The 17,164-nt window shown below is 37.5% G+C and overlaps 1 protein-coding gene across 4 annotated transcripts; it reads right to left on the reverse strand.

Moving 5' to 3' along the window:
• Positions 1 to 353: 353 nt before the first annotated feature.
• On the reverse strand, positions 354 to 15,593 carry LOC121232832 (transmembrane protein 267-like). Of its 4 annotated transcripts, XM_041121277.1 has the most exons (5): positions 14,807 to 15,579; positions 14,365 to 14,401; positions 12,076 to 12,213; positions 9,700 to 10,087; positions 354 to 1,979 (listed from the first exon to the last, which is right to left on the reverse strand). In XM_041121277.1, the coding sequence occupies exons 4-5, from the start codon at positions 10,021 to 10,023 to the stop codon at positions 1,644 to 1,646; spliced, it is 660 nt and encodes a 219-aa protein (XP_040977211.1). In that variant the 5' UTR covers positions 10,024 to 10,087; positions 12,076 to 12,213; positions 14,365 to 14,401; positions 14,807 to 15,579; the 3' UTR covers positions 354 to 1,643. The 4 variants fall into 4 exon arrangements, with proteins under 4 accessions (XP_040977211.1, XP_040977210.1, XP_040977212.1 ...); XM_041121276.1 differs by lacking the exon at positions 14,365 to 14,401; XM_041121278.1 differs by lacking the exons at positions 14,365 to 14,401; positions 14,807 to 15,579 and adding an exon at positions 13,992 to 14,349.
• Positions 15,594 to 17,164: the final 1,571 nt, after the last annotated feature.

Below are 17,164 nucleotides of genomic sequence, written 5' to 3' on the forward strand. Positions count from 1 at the left end.
TTTCAGTTTCCCATGCTCTGCCAGCAAGCAGGTGTATAAGAAGCTGGGAGGAAGCATAGCCAGGACAGCTGACCTGAACTAGCCAAAGGGATCTTCCATACCATAGAACGTCACGCTCAGTATATAAACTGGGGGGAGTTGGCCAGGAGGGGCAGATCACTGCTCAGGCATCGGTCAGCAGGTGGTGAGCAATTGCATTGTGCATCACTTGTCTTTTCTTGGGTTTTATTTCTCTCTTTTTATTATATTCCTTTTCATCACAATTATTATTGTTATTATATTTTATTTCAGTTATTATACCATTCTTATCTCAAGCCATGAGTTTTACTTTTTTTTTTTCCCCGATTCTCCTCCCCATCCCACTGGGAGTGGGGAGGAGTGAACGAGCAGCTGTGTGGTACTTCATTGCCGGCTGGGGTTAAACCATGACACGTGGTTTTCCTACACATGGCAGGTATCAATGCATAGTTGGAAATATCAATGAATTTGATATGTACATGAAATACTGGTAAGGAATTGTTAGGAAATTAATTCATAATAGGGAGGTCTATCTCCTAAGTGACATAGGCTGAAACAAATATTTAACTTCACCTTTGTTCTCTAAGCTGGCTACCCACAAATTACAGCATTACATGCAACATGTCAGTTTACCTTAAAAAGTTGCCAGTGGCCTAAGCTAAAGCTGCCTAAATGTCAGAAGGAGGCGTGAGACTGCCCTGTCTGTTTGGAGGGAGAGAGAAAAGTTATGCGTCACATGTGCTTGCTGCTTTCCTTAATACATTTCTGAGTGGTGTTCATCTATTGCTGTGGTAGAACTGGTATAAGAACATGACCAGAAAAATAATATTTTGAAATACAGCTGAAAATTCCTTAGTTCCAAACTAAATAATATTCAGAATTAATATATTTTTTTAAATTAAATAATTTGGTCAATACACATAATACTGTAACCAAACTGTCTTTTCCTTTCTAACCACAAATAATAGCTAGTAATCATCTGCGAATTGAGTATCAAGCAACTACAAAGGAATAGAATTTAGTAGAAACACTATATTATAGCAGCATTCAAAGAGGTGCAGATATGCAGTTGCACATTGTGAAATACAAACAGCATTTCCTTTAAAACAGTTGAATACAAGAGTTCAGCAGGAAAATAAATAAATTCAAAAGGCTAATTGATGTTTTTTAGAAGTGCCATAAACTACTAAATTCTCACTAATACTTAGCATTTATATAGTACTTTACATTTTTGAAGCGCTATAGAAATTCTATCTAGATGAAATGTATTATCTAAAGGCAGAATACAAATCCAAAGTGAATGGTGATCAGATGAATGGCACCATGACAGTAAAATGTAATGCAATTACTACAGAGAGACTAAGTACTTTATAAATCAGCTAGCTATGCATGAACTATAATGGAAGACCACATATTTTACAAGGGGAATGTTTAGATATGAAATTATTACCATTCATGAAATAGGTTTCTATGAGCACAAGGAATTGACACAGGAGCTGTAACTGGCTCCACAGGCTTAAAATGCGTAACTCGGAAATCATAGGGAACATAAGGAAACCACTTCAGTGATAAACAGACAGCTTATTTCAAGTGCTAATATAAACAACATTTAAGATACATCATCCTTATACATCAATGCGGATTCCATGTTTTATAGACATTAATTCTCTAGTGCCTGTTAAATACATAATAAATGAACATAGATGAGGTAAAGATGCTGTAATTGCCACATACAGCCAATATGGCAAAGGAGGAGTTTTTCCAAATGGGCAGATCCAGAGGCCATGATGAATCCCATCACGGACATGATGAGAAGTCCAGGATATGAACAACATCCAGGGAAGAAAGCACCATGAGTCCTTAAGCCTGAAAAGGTGCATAATAAACTTTAATGTCAGAGCCGCAACAGGAATCACAGTAGAACAATGAAGAAGTGGTCTCAGTGGAAGAGTCAGAGCAGCCTGCAGAAAAGAAAAATATAATTGGCAATGGCTACAATTGCGACAAGAAAATAAACGTTTCATGGATGTTTACAGGCATATTATCAAAGTGGAAGTGCAAAGAAAAACATACTGTTCCTTTCCACTGCAGCTGATCAAAATCAACGATATGACTATTTAGATGTACAAGAGCTGTGTGATGCCCTGTCAGTAGCAGGGCTCAGGATACTGGGACAGGCTTTTCTCTATTGTATGATATGAATCATGCATCCTACTAAGCAGTACCAATGGCAAAACAGGGAGGGAGAGGGATGAGGTATGCTATTTGTCATATAGTCATGTGGTATACAGGAACATATATAGCATGCTGCACTGATTATATGTATTTAATTTCAATATAATTAAAAGGAAAACAACTATACAACATACTTTAAATATTTCATATGCTTTACTTGAAATATTTAATATGCTTTAATGCCATTTCTTTACAAAAATACATCCTGTATAATACTATTATAATGTACATGCATAGTACACCTGTGAAGTTATTTTAGTTTGACAATATCTAATACAGAGCAGTAGTTTCCAATACGACAAAATTGGACGGGGAAAAGACACGTTCAGAAGCTAACATCTGAGTCATTTGTGATTGGGGTTTTTATATTAACAACTTTGCCTAATGTTAACTCAGTTGAAAGCCTGATATTTGGACTTAATAAAAGGTGAACGTCATGCTAGTGAGAGTACTTGCTACAAAGGAGATTAAATTTAGCCGTTTTAAGAAGCGATAATTATCAGTTTAGTATACATACTTGAGAAAATATTCTGGATGTACTTACTAGCAACAGCTAGAACTATCTCCACAAACTCAAAGACAGTAAAAAAAAAAAAAGGTTTTTTTATTTCAGAGAACTTGTTTAAGCAACAAATAAGTAGATTCTTGTTTCTGTAAGCACAGGAGAAATGATAGCACATTACTAAAAGATCTATACTGGTGAAAAATGAGAGGCATGACTAGCAGTCAAAGCAGGGTGAGCCCCTCAGCAAACTCTGGTTACCAATGCTTAGTAACTAACATTCACCAGTTTCATCAGCATGACTGTAACCAGCAGCAAAGAATCTCCAATAGTAGTAACCTTCAATCTTCTCTCCTAGCTTTCCAGAAGTCATTGATTTTTTGCTCATTTAACCCTATTTCCTTCACTGCTTTCCAGAGATTGATCAGCCTAGTCCTCAGTATCTTCTGTTCCATAAGCATAACTACAATTTGCTGATGTAATATTAATTGGCTCAATTCAGATACTGGTGAACATTTGGAAAGACTGTAACAGGCCCCAGAGACATACTCTTTGCACATGATGGTGCATCTGACTTACGTTGAACATATCCCTCACTGCATCAAGCAAACAAACGTCACTACAAGACACAAGCCAGTAACAGGTCTTTTCCAACCTAAATGATTCTATGCAGGGGAGGTTTAGGTTGGATATTAGGAAAAATTTCTTCACTGAAAGGGTTGCCAGACATTGGAACAGGCTGCCCAGGGAAGTGGTTGAGTCACCATCCCTGAAGGTATTCAAAAAGCACGTAGACAAGGCACTTCAGAACATGGTTTAGTGGGCATGGTTGATGGTTGGACTCGATGATCTTGAAGGTCTTTTCCAACCTAAATGATTCTATAACCTATTAATACTTCAGTTGTGTTAATTGTTACAGGATTCATCAGCTACAGTACCTGCAACTATGGGATTCTGGAATAGCTTAATTGAGTTCTCATGGATAATTTAGACAACTGCTTGGAACCCTGTCTTCTCTGTAAGGAAACTCTGATGTAGCCTTAGCCAAGAAAAAGAGATGGGAAGTTATGGACTACCTTGGAATATAACAGCCTGTGCCCTAAACCAAAGCCAACGTTAAAAGGCTTACAGAAAGCTTTCTCTATTAGCTTCCCACCACATGTTTGTCCATGACTCTCTCAATCAGGTGACAGGGTTAAAAAGTTCAAAAAACACCTCAACAACTTTTAACTGTAATGGTACAGACCCAACTCCTTTAAGTTGGTGCAAAGGGTGTATTTTCTGCAACTTCATTTCTGTGTCATACAAGCAGGTTGTTCACAGATTAAAACAGAAAAATCTTGTGATGGTGAAATTGTTTATCACCTACCCTACAAAGATAGTCAGATTTTTGTTACTGTCAGCAAGAGGCTAAAACGTTCATACTAGCCTATTTTTGAAAAACCACCCTGGATGGCAATAAATTTTGGCAGATATCCTATTGACTGATCACTATTTCTGCACTTTGGGGAATAAATAAATAAATAAAATCAGTGAAGCTTTCAGTTGCAAAGTCCAAATGATTCTTTTTCCCTCTGCCCTACGGAGGTTAGGTGCCAACAGCAACACAGTGAATAAGGAGAATTTGAATGTTGATTACTTATGCGATTTATCAGTATCGGTGCTGATCTTTATCCAGTTTTGGGGAGATGATGTTTGAAAGTCTTTCATACAGAATTTTAGATGGTAGGGTTGTTCATACAGCAAACCTGAGTGCTCAATTTTAGCAAGAGAAAACCCTATTTTGTAATTGCAGTACAGTCATCAGACTTCTGAAATGCTGTTGCCCAAGTTCTGAGAAGAATAGTCTGTTTTCTCTTTTATATTCTGTAACTAGAGGAATATTTACGCCCTTGAGTTGCTAAGCCCAAGAAACAGACACATAGTTCTATTTGGCAATATAAGCTGTTATACTCTAACAGGCAAATTTGTTTGCCCTCAGAAATCACCAGATTTTAAAAAAAAAAATAAAAAAATAAAAAAATACAAGCCTTTTCTGTTTTAAACCTCCTGGAAAGAGATCATCATGGTTTGGGTAGATTTAGGGAGACATCTTCCATGAAAGAGATCAGGCTGCAATTGCAAACAGAATTTATTCACAACACAAATGACCTTTTCCATTTGCCTAAATGTTCAATCAGGTGCAAGATCTTGAAGTTCCTGCTCTTCCAGCCCCTCAAACACTACAACGAGCAGCTAGAGACAGGAGACAACAATCACATCCAGCAGAACCCAAGCAAACTCTTTGCTTTAATGCTCAAGGGGACAGCAAGGAATTTACGTGACAACATGGGCTCCCTCGCTCATATTCTGTGATGCTTCATAAGTCTGAAGTCCTTAGTTTTGAGGCTGAGTCCAGATCTGTAAATTCAATATTAAATTAATTGTATATGTGCAAAGCTTATTCTCCAGTTCCAGAAATGCTCCTGTGCAGCCCAGGTTGGTCAGCAATGGCACATTAACCAACTCTGTAATGTACATTTGCTGGTACAATCTTGTTTGCCACCAATTGCATTCTCTACACTTTTAGAAGCTAGTGAGTCTTAAGTAGCAAGCTAGCAATTTCTGCACGTCTGTTCCACAACATGAGTGTTTGGGCTAAAATCCTGGGGGATACTTCTCATTGAAGTCATACCTGTATCACATTTAGCCCACCATGCTGCTCTTGTTTATCAATGCTGAATGTGATGGCAGGCTGCTGTAACTTTCACCTTTAGAGCTAGTCAATGAGACAGATTGTTCAAACACCGATTCTTAGATTCTTCTACATTTGTGTGCACATAATACATAGTAAAAACAACCTGGAATACAAAAAACTACAAAATCTAAGTAGCAAAACCTTTGTAGACTTTATACTTGTTGCAAAAAATAATGTGGGCAAAAGGGCAGATCACATGCTACTTGGTACACAAGTATTTATCAGGGTAAACATATAAATACCACAGGTGACTATTTACCCTGAATACTCCAGAAAAATAATGATGAAACCGTGAAAAACAGCCTAATAGCCAAATAGTCCAAGCAGCAAGCTGTGTCAGCAGGAACAGGAGCAGATGACTGGAGGAGTGTGAAGGTAGCAACTGAGGTAGATGGCAATACTGCCTTGTACTGCACAGAAAGGTTACTTCAAAAAAGTAACCTGTCATCAGATTTAAGAGTGATGATGAAGAGCTTTATAGATAATTGTATATAGTAATGTGAAAAATACCACTGTTACAAATTAATAATAGTGGTGTGGTTAGGTAATTGGATTTCTTAATTTATTAGTTACTTAGTAATGTGTTGCATAAGCAATAAACATTGTAGTCTCTTAAATCAGTTACTCTCAATCCTGCAATTTAAAGAGGAAGAATGGGACTGGAACTAACAAATAAGTAGTAAAAAAAGTATCCCATGAAGTAATAAATTACATGGGCAACAGCCTGAAATTATGACACGAAACTGAAAAGTGCATCACATTAAGCTGAGGAAAGCAAAATCACATATTATAATCAGGTCTAGCTAGCCAGGCAACAACACAGCAGAAAAGTTTATGGGGATTACGTTATATCACAAACTAAAAAGACTCTGATGGCATTGCAAGAAGACATAAGACCTGTAACAGATTTTTTTTTTCTTTTTAAAAAGACAGAAGTGTTGTTTGCATGTGACATTAAAAGGAATTAATTTATGCTATTTGGCTCAAATTAAGTCTCACCTAAAATACTATACACAGTTTTGGACAGGACCCTTTAAAGATAGTTTAGGCAAAAGGCAATCCAGAGGAGACCAGAAAAATAGTAAGAGCTTTAGAAAACATAAATCCAGGTCCTTCAGCCTTTTCTTGTGACTTATTTAGTCCAGAAGAGACTTTTTGTAAAGCATAATGGTTTTTCAAGTTGTAAGAGTAATGCTGTTACTGCTGTAAGGGTCTAGAGACCTACACAGGATATGGTTTACAGGTAAACATCCTTTATTAGCCCAATTAACATATGGAAGGGGGAGGATTTGTAAAACATTTTTGGAGACAGCATAGCAATCAGCTGCCTTTTGCAGAGAAGCCTTAAAGAATAAGAAAACAAGATCTGTCAACAACGATAGTTTAGGCTGGATATTAGAAAAACAATTTCTAGCTCCTTGGGAATTGAAAAAACACAGGAACAAATTAACACATTAAATTGCAATAATTTACTTTGTTTGGGATACTAGGGATAGGCTACAAATATTCTCCATCATGGAAAGTGTAAGCATATTTAACCTTGCCTCACTGAAGACAGTAAAGAGACAGGTCACCTCCCAATTCTATGATATAATACTCAACTTCCTAAACAAACATTGGTGAAGTGTGTCATCTAGTGGTCATAATTAAGACAAAAATACTGGTGATAATATCAAATGCAAGAAAAAGTAGCAAGAATATTTTAACAATACTTTTTAATAAGTAGTCATTCATTACTTGCATTTACTGATTTTCAAGTACAAAAATATACATGAGAATAATTATAGATTTAAATGCTATACCAAAATGTTAATATTCTAGGACCCATTAATCAACCAAACTAACTTTCCTTTTCTTTATGTGGTTTTATAATTTTACAGTATTTCCATATACACAAAAAGTACAGAAAAGGGGAGAACTAGGGACTACCTAGGAACAACCCCAGGTGCCAGTACATGCTAGAGGCCAACTGGATAGAAAGCAGCTTTGTAGAAAATGACCTGAGGGTCCTGGCGAACAAGTTGAATATGAGCCAGCAATGTACCCTTGTGGCAAAGGCAGCCAGTGGTATCCTGGGCTGCACTAGGAGGAGTGTTGCCAGCAGGTGGAGGCAGGTGATCCTTCCCCTCTACTCAGCACTGGTGAGGCCACCTCTAGAGTGCTGAGTCCAGTTCCGGGCTCCCCAGTACAAGAGAGACATGGAGCTACTGGAGACAGTAGTCCAGAGAAGGGCCACTAAGATGATGAAGGGACTGAGAGAGCTGGGACTGTGCAGCCTGGAAAAGAGAAGGCTCAGGGGGGAATCTCGTCAAGGTGTACAAATATCTGAAGGGAATGTGTAAAGATGACAGAGCCAGGCTCTTTCCATTGGTGTCCACTGACAAGACAAGAGGCAACAGGCACAGACTGAAACACAGAAGGTTCCTCCTGAACTTAAAGAAACTTTTTTACTGTGAGGGTGACTGAGCATGGGAACAGGTTGCCCAGAGATGTTGTGGAGTCTCCATCCTTGGACATATTAAAAAGTTGTCTGTACATGGTTCTGAGCAACCGGCTCCAGGTGAGCCTGCTTGAGCAGGGGATTGGAGAAAATGACCTCCAGAAGACCCCTCCAACCACAACCACTCTGTGATTCTGTGAAAATGCCCTCTTTGACAAAGACAAATAAGGGGGAAACTGATCATATTAAAAGGTCTACCAAATGCACAAATAGGAAAACTTTTACCTACAACAAATAGCAATACTGTAGGTAAACAAAAACCTATTTTCCCATCAGAAGCCTGATTTTTACATCTCAACTATAACCAATAACGCTGCTTGCATTTATCTGTCTCCTACATATTTTTAAAAAATAATTGATAAACCATTTTGTATTGTTCTTCTTTAATTAAAGGATTACAAAGAACATCAATTTTTCCCTCCACCTCCTTCCTTCCTAGGAGTTATTTCTTCTGTCATCCACGTGAAGAGTGTAACACTACTCTGAGCAAACTGAGGGAGAAGGCAGCAAGATGGTCAAACTACTAAGCTATGCTCTGGTTGAATAAATAAAGGCTGGTATCTTTCCCTTTTCCTGTGCAACAACAGCAGGTCAATGTGTAGGTAGGGGTGTACATTTTTGGGGAGGGGAGAGTAAGTAGCATGTATGTATATGTATGCTAGCAACACCAGCATAATCAAACTGTGAGGACTTGTGTTGCTGAGCAGAGCAAATTCCTGATAACAAGCAGAGTGGCCGGGTTCTAGCTATGGGGACCAGCAGCCAGCTGAGGGCAAGGAGTGTCTGCCCAAGGTATGAGATCTGGAGGGCAGTGTTAAGAGAATTGTGGCCTGGGCTGGCACAGATGGAGCTTGCAGAAGGTACAAATGTTTTGGAGAGTATACAGAACAGACTATTGTAGTCAAGGAAAGCTGGGTATATATGTTTGGAGCAGGCAAGAAGACAGGGATATATGTATGTGTGTGAATGGAGGAGCAGGAACAGGATACACCTAAAACACTGGAGAACCACTGAAAAAGAATGCCATAATCTGACAGTACTAATTCTATTGAGAAACTCTCTCCTAACAAGCAGTTCTGCAAATGGATGATGATCACATATATTCTTTCACAGGAGCCAATTCACTTTTTTCTTTCCATTAAAAAGTTTGACACTTGATTTATTATTTTGTTTTTACAGCCAACTATATTTAAGGACAAACTCAGACTGCCTTTTTAAAGGTGAACAGCTCATATAGCTTGTTTGTGGGAGAAATATTTAGGGTTGGCTAAAACCAAATATACTACTACTCAGTAAGACTGAATGAAACAAAACAGCAGCTGGATGATCTACTTTCTAGATATTTCTACCCCTTATTGTAAACAGAAATGGAATGACCCACTTTATACACAAAGCGGGCATAGCAGCACTTAACTGTTTAACTTGGATAACAAAGCAAATACATGATACACATAGGATATAATGTACAAGGGCTCTCAGAACTCTTTTTCAGAGCCTTGTAAGAGGCAGAACTTAACAGTGGATATAAAATACATTTTAGGGCTTTTAAAAATCATAACTGTATAAAAAATAATTCCCATATATCTTTTAAAAATTTATCTAATTAAAATATCATTGGTTTTTTTTTTAAGGATATGGTAGAAGAACAATAAAGGAAACAGTAATGAACAAAAAAAAAAAAAAGCAATCACTGATCTATTGACTTACCTTTAATGACAGGGAGCCAGCAAGAAAGAAGTAGTCCACATCAATGATAGAGGCGAGGAAGCCAGCCAGAGTGACTTCAGTGCAATCACTTTTCTTCCTGAGTCCAATCACTATTGCCCAGGACCACATTCCTAGTATACCATGCACTGCATTATCAGAGAAGGCTCGGAGCCAGTCATTTTGCTGAATGAAGGAAAACTGCAGAAGTCTGTCTGCTACAAAGCAGAATATTCCCAAACCTAGACTAGAAATAACTGAAGCTGTGCTGAAAGTTTGGAGAAGAGCATGGGCCTTTTCAGTCTCAGATGCCATGGCAAAAACCATGTCACAGCACACAAAATGTCATCAGGATATACACTGTGCATTGTCCTTTGTATCATCAGTTGTTCTGTAAATGTCAGAGAACAGAAAGAAAACTATTAAAGAAAAAAATCCATTAGCACAAAGCATTTGTTATTACAGCTACAACCGAGCATAAAAACAACCCAATTCAATGTTTCCATTTAATATTCCTAAGGAATCTTTGATTTCAGCTAAGTTAATTTGTTGACTTGAACACTACAGTTCTGAATTAAAACACTTGTCCTGTTTTAATTAGAACAAGCACCTTCGTAACATGGAAAACTCTAACTCCACTTTCTGAAATCTTCAATTTTACAAAATAATTTGAAACGTCTATGATAATACATTGAATAGGTTTCAAGCTTCCTTCTGGGCTTAAATACACGATATTCATCAAATTAAATCCTTTACACTGTAACAACAACAACAAAAAGATTCAATTTGGAGGATTCCTAGGACTGATGCTCAAAAATCCCAAATCTCTCTATGCAACAACTGTTAAAACTGAGTTTCTAATCTATAATCCCAAAACACTTCATTTGCATACTTTGTAAACATATGTATTATCACCCTGGTACCCCTCTCTAAGCAACTCCTTGTTTATCTTGGAGACTGGCACATAGAATAAGCATTAAGAAAACCAGAACTGCTAAAATATCTTCACTATTTATCATAAACACAAAGACAACAACCATTCAGTCAAGCAGAAGTAACCAAAACTAACTCCTTACAGAGAAAAACTACATATGCTTTTCCTCAGTATGTGCTCCAGTAGCAAACTCTACTGTTACTTTTAGGACTTGTCTACTATGTGCCACATTACCTTCATAACAGCTCTTTTTGCAGGAAAAAAAAGAATTAACTAATCCCAGTCATTTTACTTTTGAAAAGTTGACCACTGTAATTTGAAAATAAAGGCATTGTTAATAGCATTAATAATCACTCAAAAGTCCTTTAAAACTATTTATGTTCTGTAATTATTATGAAACCCTCTTGTACAAGGTGATTTCTTGGGGAATAATTACCCTGTCCTTAAAGAACTGCTTGACACCTCAAAAGAAATTCCAAAAATAATTCAAGGTCTAAAAGGCCCCCCACAAGAAGCAACTACAGGATACCTGGATTATAAAGACAGAGTACTCATTTCTGTGATAACATTAAAAAGAACACTTTTGAAATAAAAATCCTCATATAAATGATGTATTCCCTAGCTTCATTATGTTAAACACATTGAAAAGCAGACTTTGAAGGACAGTATCAATTCTAACTGTCCAACTATCTGTCATTTGGGGGAGCCAGGGAGATAGGATGTAGGCTTTGAAACTGTGGTCTATCTAAAAATGGATTCTTCCCAAGAGGTTACTATTTCTGTGCAATACGTTAAATTCTGATAATCCTTCTTACAGTTGTATCAGGTAAATTTTTATTCTAAATGGGCTTTTTATGAGTGTATTAGACTTCCTTTAAAAATGAATACTTCTAACAATGTTGATACATAATATTTAATGATTTTGAACACATTGATTATAAGCCCCAGAAAATATAAAATGTTTCTTCTAGCTTATTTACATGCCTGTTTATCGTAGAATTATCCCCAAGACATGACTACTAACATTGATCTTTATAGAAAAAAAGCTCACCGAAGCATTCATTTAGAAAAGGTTAAAAAAAAGAGAAGAAATCATGAATAATACATAAGCTTTGCACACAGATGAAAAAAAAATGGGTCAAGTTTAGAGCCTGTTAACCATGACTGTGCCTCTTCTGAATGAACATGTAGACACAGTATTTCCTGAAACACTGGAACTGTCATTTTCTGGGGGGTGACTTTACAATATACAGTACATTTCTGAATAAATTCCATTTTAAGGAACAAATGGTGATATCTTCAAAAATGTTTCTTCTATATAACCATCCCATCAGATTGGATTTTATTTAAAATTACCATAAAATCTGTATAAGAATCCAATCTGGGAAGAGCTGATATAGCAACATACCCTTAAAAAGCACACCAGTATTCAAAGTCAAACTTACCCCGGGACTAGGACATTTTTTTTTCCATTGCAGATGCTTTATTCCTGTAAGAAATGTGGTCTATGCCTCAGAGTTGAGCCTCTGTGCTTGCTGAATCCAGTCCAACGCAGGAAAGACCAAACACAGTGTGTTCCATACCTAAATAAATCAAACCAGGCAACAGTAAGCACCGATACTACACAAAGCTCTACAAACCCTGTACAAAACATACATGAAAACTGAATAGTCAAAAACACAGAAGGAAGCAACATCTTTTTAATGAATTCCTGAACAAATATAATTGAGCTAAAAGCAACTTCAGCTAGGGCTTAGAAGCTCTGTTAAAGAAAGCAGGACAAAAAAAAAAAAAAAAAAAAGTCAAGACCATAAAACAAGAGAAGGGCACAAAAATGGAACAAGATAATAATTAAAAGATAATAAACCCCTATGTCAAAGTCAGAAAAGGGCACTTCCAGCTTTCTGTTTTAAGTAACCGCATTTTAAAATATACAGAAATCCATTTTAACAGATTATTCCTTGTAACTGCGTGCCTGAAAGATTCCCACCTAATGAAACGTACACGAGTCACATTCAGGGATGTCTTTTTAATTTCATCCCATCAATTAGTGACCTTGGTATAGATAAACAGAAACCTATAAATTCAAATAGCAACAGAGGTCTGTGTTGGTTCTGTGGGAGGCTTACACTGCTTTACTATGGATATTATTAACATGTGCATAAAGTATACAGGAAAAGTATCACTACAGACTTTAAAAAAAAATAAAATCCAAAAATGAATATGTTTTGGGAATTATGTACCATGAGTGAAATAAAGGTATCAATACCAACTAGAAAACAAGGACAATACGTGGATGGGTGTCTTTGAGCAAGAACGAAGAACAGAAAGCAAAAACGTGGCTTCAGATTATCCTTACTCAAGAGCCATGTCTATGGCATAACTGTTTTTTTTAAACAGCCTGTCTCTGCCATCTTTTACAGACAAAAATGACTGCTGTCTGTGGAAAAATCAAGTCATGTTCCCAGGTACAACAGTATAAGTATAAATGTTCTGCAGGTCAAGAGTGAAATCAGACTAGAAAAAGCAAAACTCTGTTCCACCAAAATAATCTCTGAAATTATTATTTTTAATATAAAATTAGAAACTGTATTTTTGTCTGAAAAAAAATCTTTTCAGAATGTTTACAAATTATTACAATAAAGTATAATAGGTTTTTCTATCCTATAAATCTCACAAAGCATAGTTGTGGAGCTTACATGTTAAAACAGAAAAGTGGGAAATAGATGTATTACACAAGAATGGTTAGAAAGCTAACTTCACAACTAAAGAGTATGGGTGGTCAGTACAGTTAACTTATCGAAGAAAAGATTTAGGTTGGGTTTACATAAAACATATGCACACAACAGTTGATATAACAACACTACTTAGAGTTGTGATTTCTCATATTTTTATATGGGATAAAGCATTAAAGCATTGTCTCTGCCTATACCCACAAAATGCAATTTTGTTGATATATTTAATTTCATTTAAGAAAACTATAAAAATAATTTTAATAAATGCGCAGTTGACATTGATCTAAATATTTTCTTGTGTCAGTAATTTACAAAGCTGTAAATATGCATTCGGGGAAATACCTGACACTAAGAGGCCTTTCAACTCATGGTGTAAGACCAAAACAAAAATCCAATGGCTAAAATTACCATTTAGAAATATTATCACTCTCCAAAATTTTTGCTCCAATTTTGCAAGAAGTTATTGGGTACATGAATGCATATAGGAATTTAATGCATAAAATTCTATTGTCCATTTTATGCAAGAACTCAAAAGATTGCAGTAGTCCCTTATAATTCTATAATCTCCTAAAAAACCATTATTTGATATTGGATGTTAATTTACGTTAAAAATTTAATAAAATTACCCTTTCAGACACAAGCTCAAACCTTTAATGCATTATCTCCTGGAAAAGCAGATCCGAGCATAAAACAATCTGTGATGGACTGATAATTCAAATATTTTTGGGTCAGATAATTATAATGGTGTTATTGGGGTTGGAGGATAGAAGGAGGTTGAAGAGGAAAGAGGACAAAAGCACGCAATACATCATTAGGATTTTACCAAGATAGTTAGGAACAAACTGAATTAAAACCAAAAGGAAATTGAGAAAAATAAGCAAACAATTAAACAAAACAAACATAAAATCAGGATCCACACTGTTTAATTAAGTTATTTATTTCAGGGACCATAAATCGAAGTGTTTGAAAACAGCCCTCCCAAGCTACTAAAATACAGACCTTCTCCTTAACGAGTACTTTCGGAACTGAGATGTATCTAAGAGGAAAGAAAGAGCTGAAAGAAATATCCCAAGAGTATTTAGTAACTTGAAACAAACCATAGTACTATCCAGTTGAAAAAAAATTCATTTGTCATGCTAGACAAAAAAAAAAACCAAAAAAACCACATAAGCAGTTTTCGTATTACCCTCATTAATTACAACAGCATTCGGATCATAAACAGCTAATCCAATTTAAGATTTAAATACAGTCAGTATGCATAACTAAAGAGAGGGATGAAGGAAAGACACACATGCAGCAGACACATGTAAAATTACAGACATCAGCAGCATTTTTTTATGTCTTGAAGTAAGGGTATTCTTTGTCTCAACATCCAGCACCAAAACCCCTCATTAACCATGTCCTCAGTCATTAAAAAATAAAAATATACTGTCATCTTTACCGCAAAAATGGAACCAAGAGTCTTACGACAGCCTTCTCCCGCTTTAGCTTCTTCTCAGTAAAAAACATCGTATTGGAAACGCTTGGCCCCGGGGTCCCCTCACCAACGGACCCCGAAACCGAAACCCCAACCCCGCCGCAGGCAACCCGGAGCGATGAGGAAAAGCCCACGCCTCCTGCTGGCGGGGGCTGCCCAGCTAGTTGTCGGCAGGCCGGCGGAGGGCACACTACGCGGGGAAACGCCACCTTCCGCACCACAGGGAGCGAGGCCGCCGAGGCAGAGCGCAGCTCTGCCCAGCTCGGGCAGAGGCGGGAAGCCGGCCACCGCCGCTCCCTATGCCCACCCGACGAGCGGCGGACTGCCAGGCACCTCATGAGGTGAAACGAAGCCGACCACCTCGAGCCCCGTCGGCGCGGGGCTAGGAAGCATGCGTAGCCGCGAAGAACGCTGGGACTGCGACCCGCCCACCACGGCTGGGGGAGCGGCCCGTCTCCTTCCTCTTCGCCCGGGACCGCACTGGGGTGAAGGGAGAAATTTTTTTAGAAAAATTGAAAACAGTTTGAGTATTTCCCACAAGATTAAGTAAAGCGCTGGGAAAAAAAACAACGGTAAAAGGTTAGTGTTCTATTACTAAAGATAGCGTGCACCACCAAGTGACTGACCATGCACCAGAAAGGACTAAACACACTTTAAATAAATATTTATTTACTACAAAACAGTGGAGTAGAAAGCATTTGGAAAACTTTTTACTCTATTCAATACTGGACTACTTGGTGTAAGCTTATGAATAAAAGAACATTTTTACAGTTAAAAACTGCTTATCCCTACTCTAGTCACTTGAGCAGTTTAACTAAGATGTTTGCACCATCCTCTATAAAATTAAACTATTCAAACAGACATTCATACATTTGTAAAGTAGCACTGTCATGTCAGCCCTGTCATATTTATACAGCTGTGCTCTATCATTTCACCCATATTTTTTGCCCATCCACATTATACAATTGTGGTATTTTAATACCAAATTAAACACTTTGCTAGTCTTGAAAAAGCATTCAACTACAGCTTCAGCCTTTATTCCTCTTACACCTCTGTAGCCATATGTTTGAGTTAATGCCTAGGCTGTGGTGATACTGCTTAATTTAGGGTTAAACATGATGCATTGTCCTTTAAGGAGGACCATTACTCCATAGTTTCACTATGCAGGCCTGATTACTTTGTATCATACCTTACTAATGACTATGCCCTTGAAGAGGAACTAAAGACTGATAAAAAGGAAACACCCTACTCCAGAAGGCACCAAAGGCAGGATGATTGCCAAAGAAACATGAAGTCAGAAAAACTGCGATAACTAGGGGAAGGGGAAAGGCAGCAGGGGGAAATCACGACCACCGACTCAACTCAAGACTGGAAAAACTTGCCCCCACCACCACTTGCAAGGAGCATGCTTGCTAATTTACGTAGCAAGCGAGGCTAATTTAAATGTAACTAACCAATAGTAGATGAGATGGTGACTACTAACCAATGAACGTAAATTTAGGTGGGTTTTTACTAATCACGTAACAGGATCAATACGCTGTAGTTCTTTGATGTGGTGTGCTAGCTTTGTGGAATTATCACCTAGCACCCATCTTTGCGCAGACATGAAATAAATAAATATCTCGTCTCTGTGTGTAAGATTGGCTTATTGCACACCGGGTATCGAACCCTGCTTGTGGGACTGAAAGGATCAAACTCCCAGGACAAGGGAGGTGATGTAAATACCTTAGCCACTCAACCCAAACGTATGTTCCTTTCTGTTCCCTGAGAAGATGATAACTTTAAGCCTTTTTTCAGATAAATCAGCCTGGTTTGTCAGTATGGTTTGCATCAAAGGGATGTTGATTAAGGAAGAGTAGATAGTAGAGTTGCTAAATGAACATTCTTTAGGATAAGCTATCCAAACATATGAAATGTGCCACTGCGCAGAATCAGAGGAAGAGGTCAACTAGCGGACAAGTGAGGAAGACTATCGAAGACCACCAGAGGACCCCCAAAGACCACCAAAAAGGACAACTGCGCATGCGGGGAATAGACATTTACATATATTAATGAGTTCTTGGAAATCTCATGTTTATGTAAATAAATTCCAGGAAATTCTACGATTATGTATTACCTTAATGTATATAACCTCGTAAAGTTTTCCAAGTCGTTGGAGCACTCGTGGTGGACTCATCCCCAGTGCTGCCCAGTGCTGTAATAAAGGATGCCTGCTTAATAGTAACCTTGTTGCTATTGAGTTTTATTTCAGGGAACTCTCTGAAAACTCTGTTTCCCCTATGGGGAGATTCGGACTTGTTTGGTATGTTGACTTAGGCTGTG

The sequence above is a fragment of the Aquila chrysaetos genome, chromosome W, assembly GCF_900496995.4.
Source record: "Aquila chrysaetos chrysaetos chromosome W, bAquChr1.4, whole genome shotgun sequence".
Taxonomy (NCBI): domain Eukaryota; kingdom Metazoa; phylum Chordata; class Aves; order Accipitriformes; family Accipitridae; genus Aquila; species Aquila chrysaetos.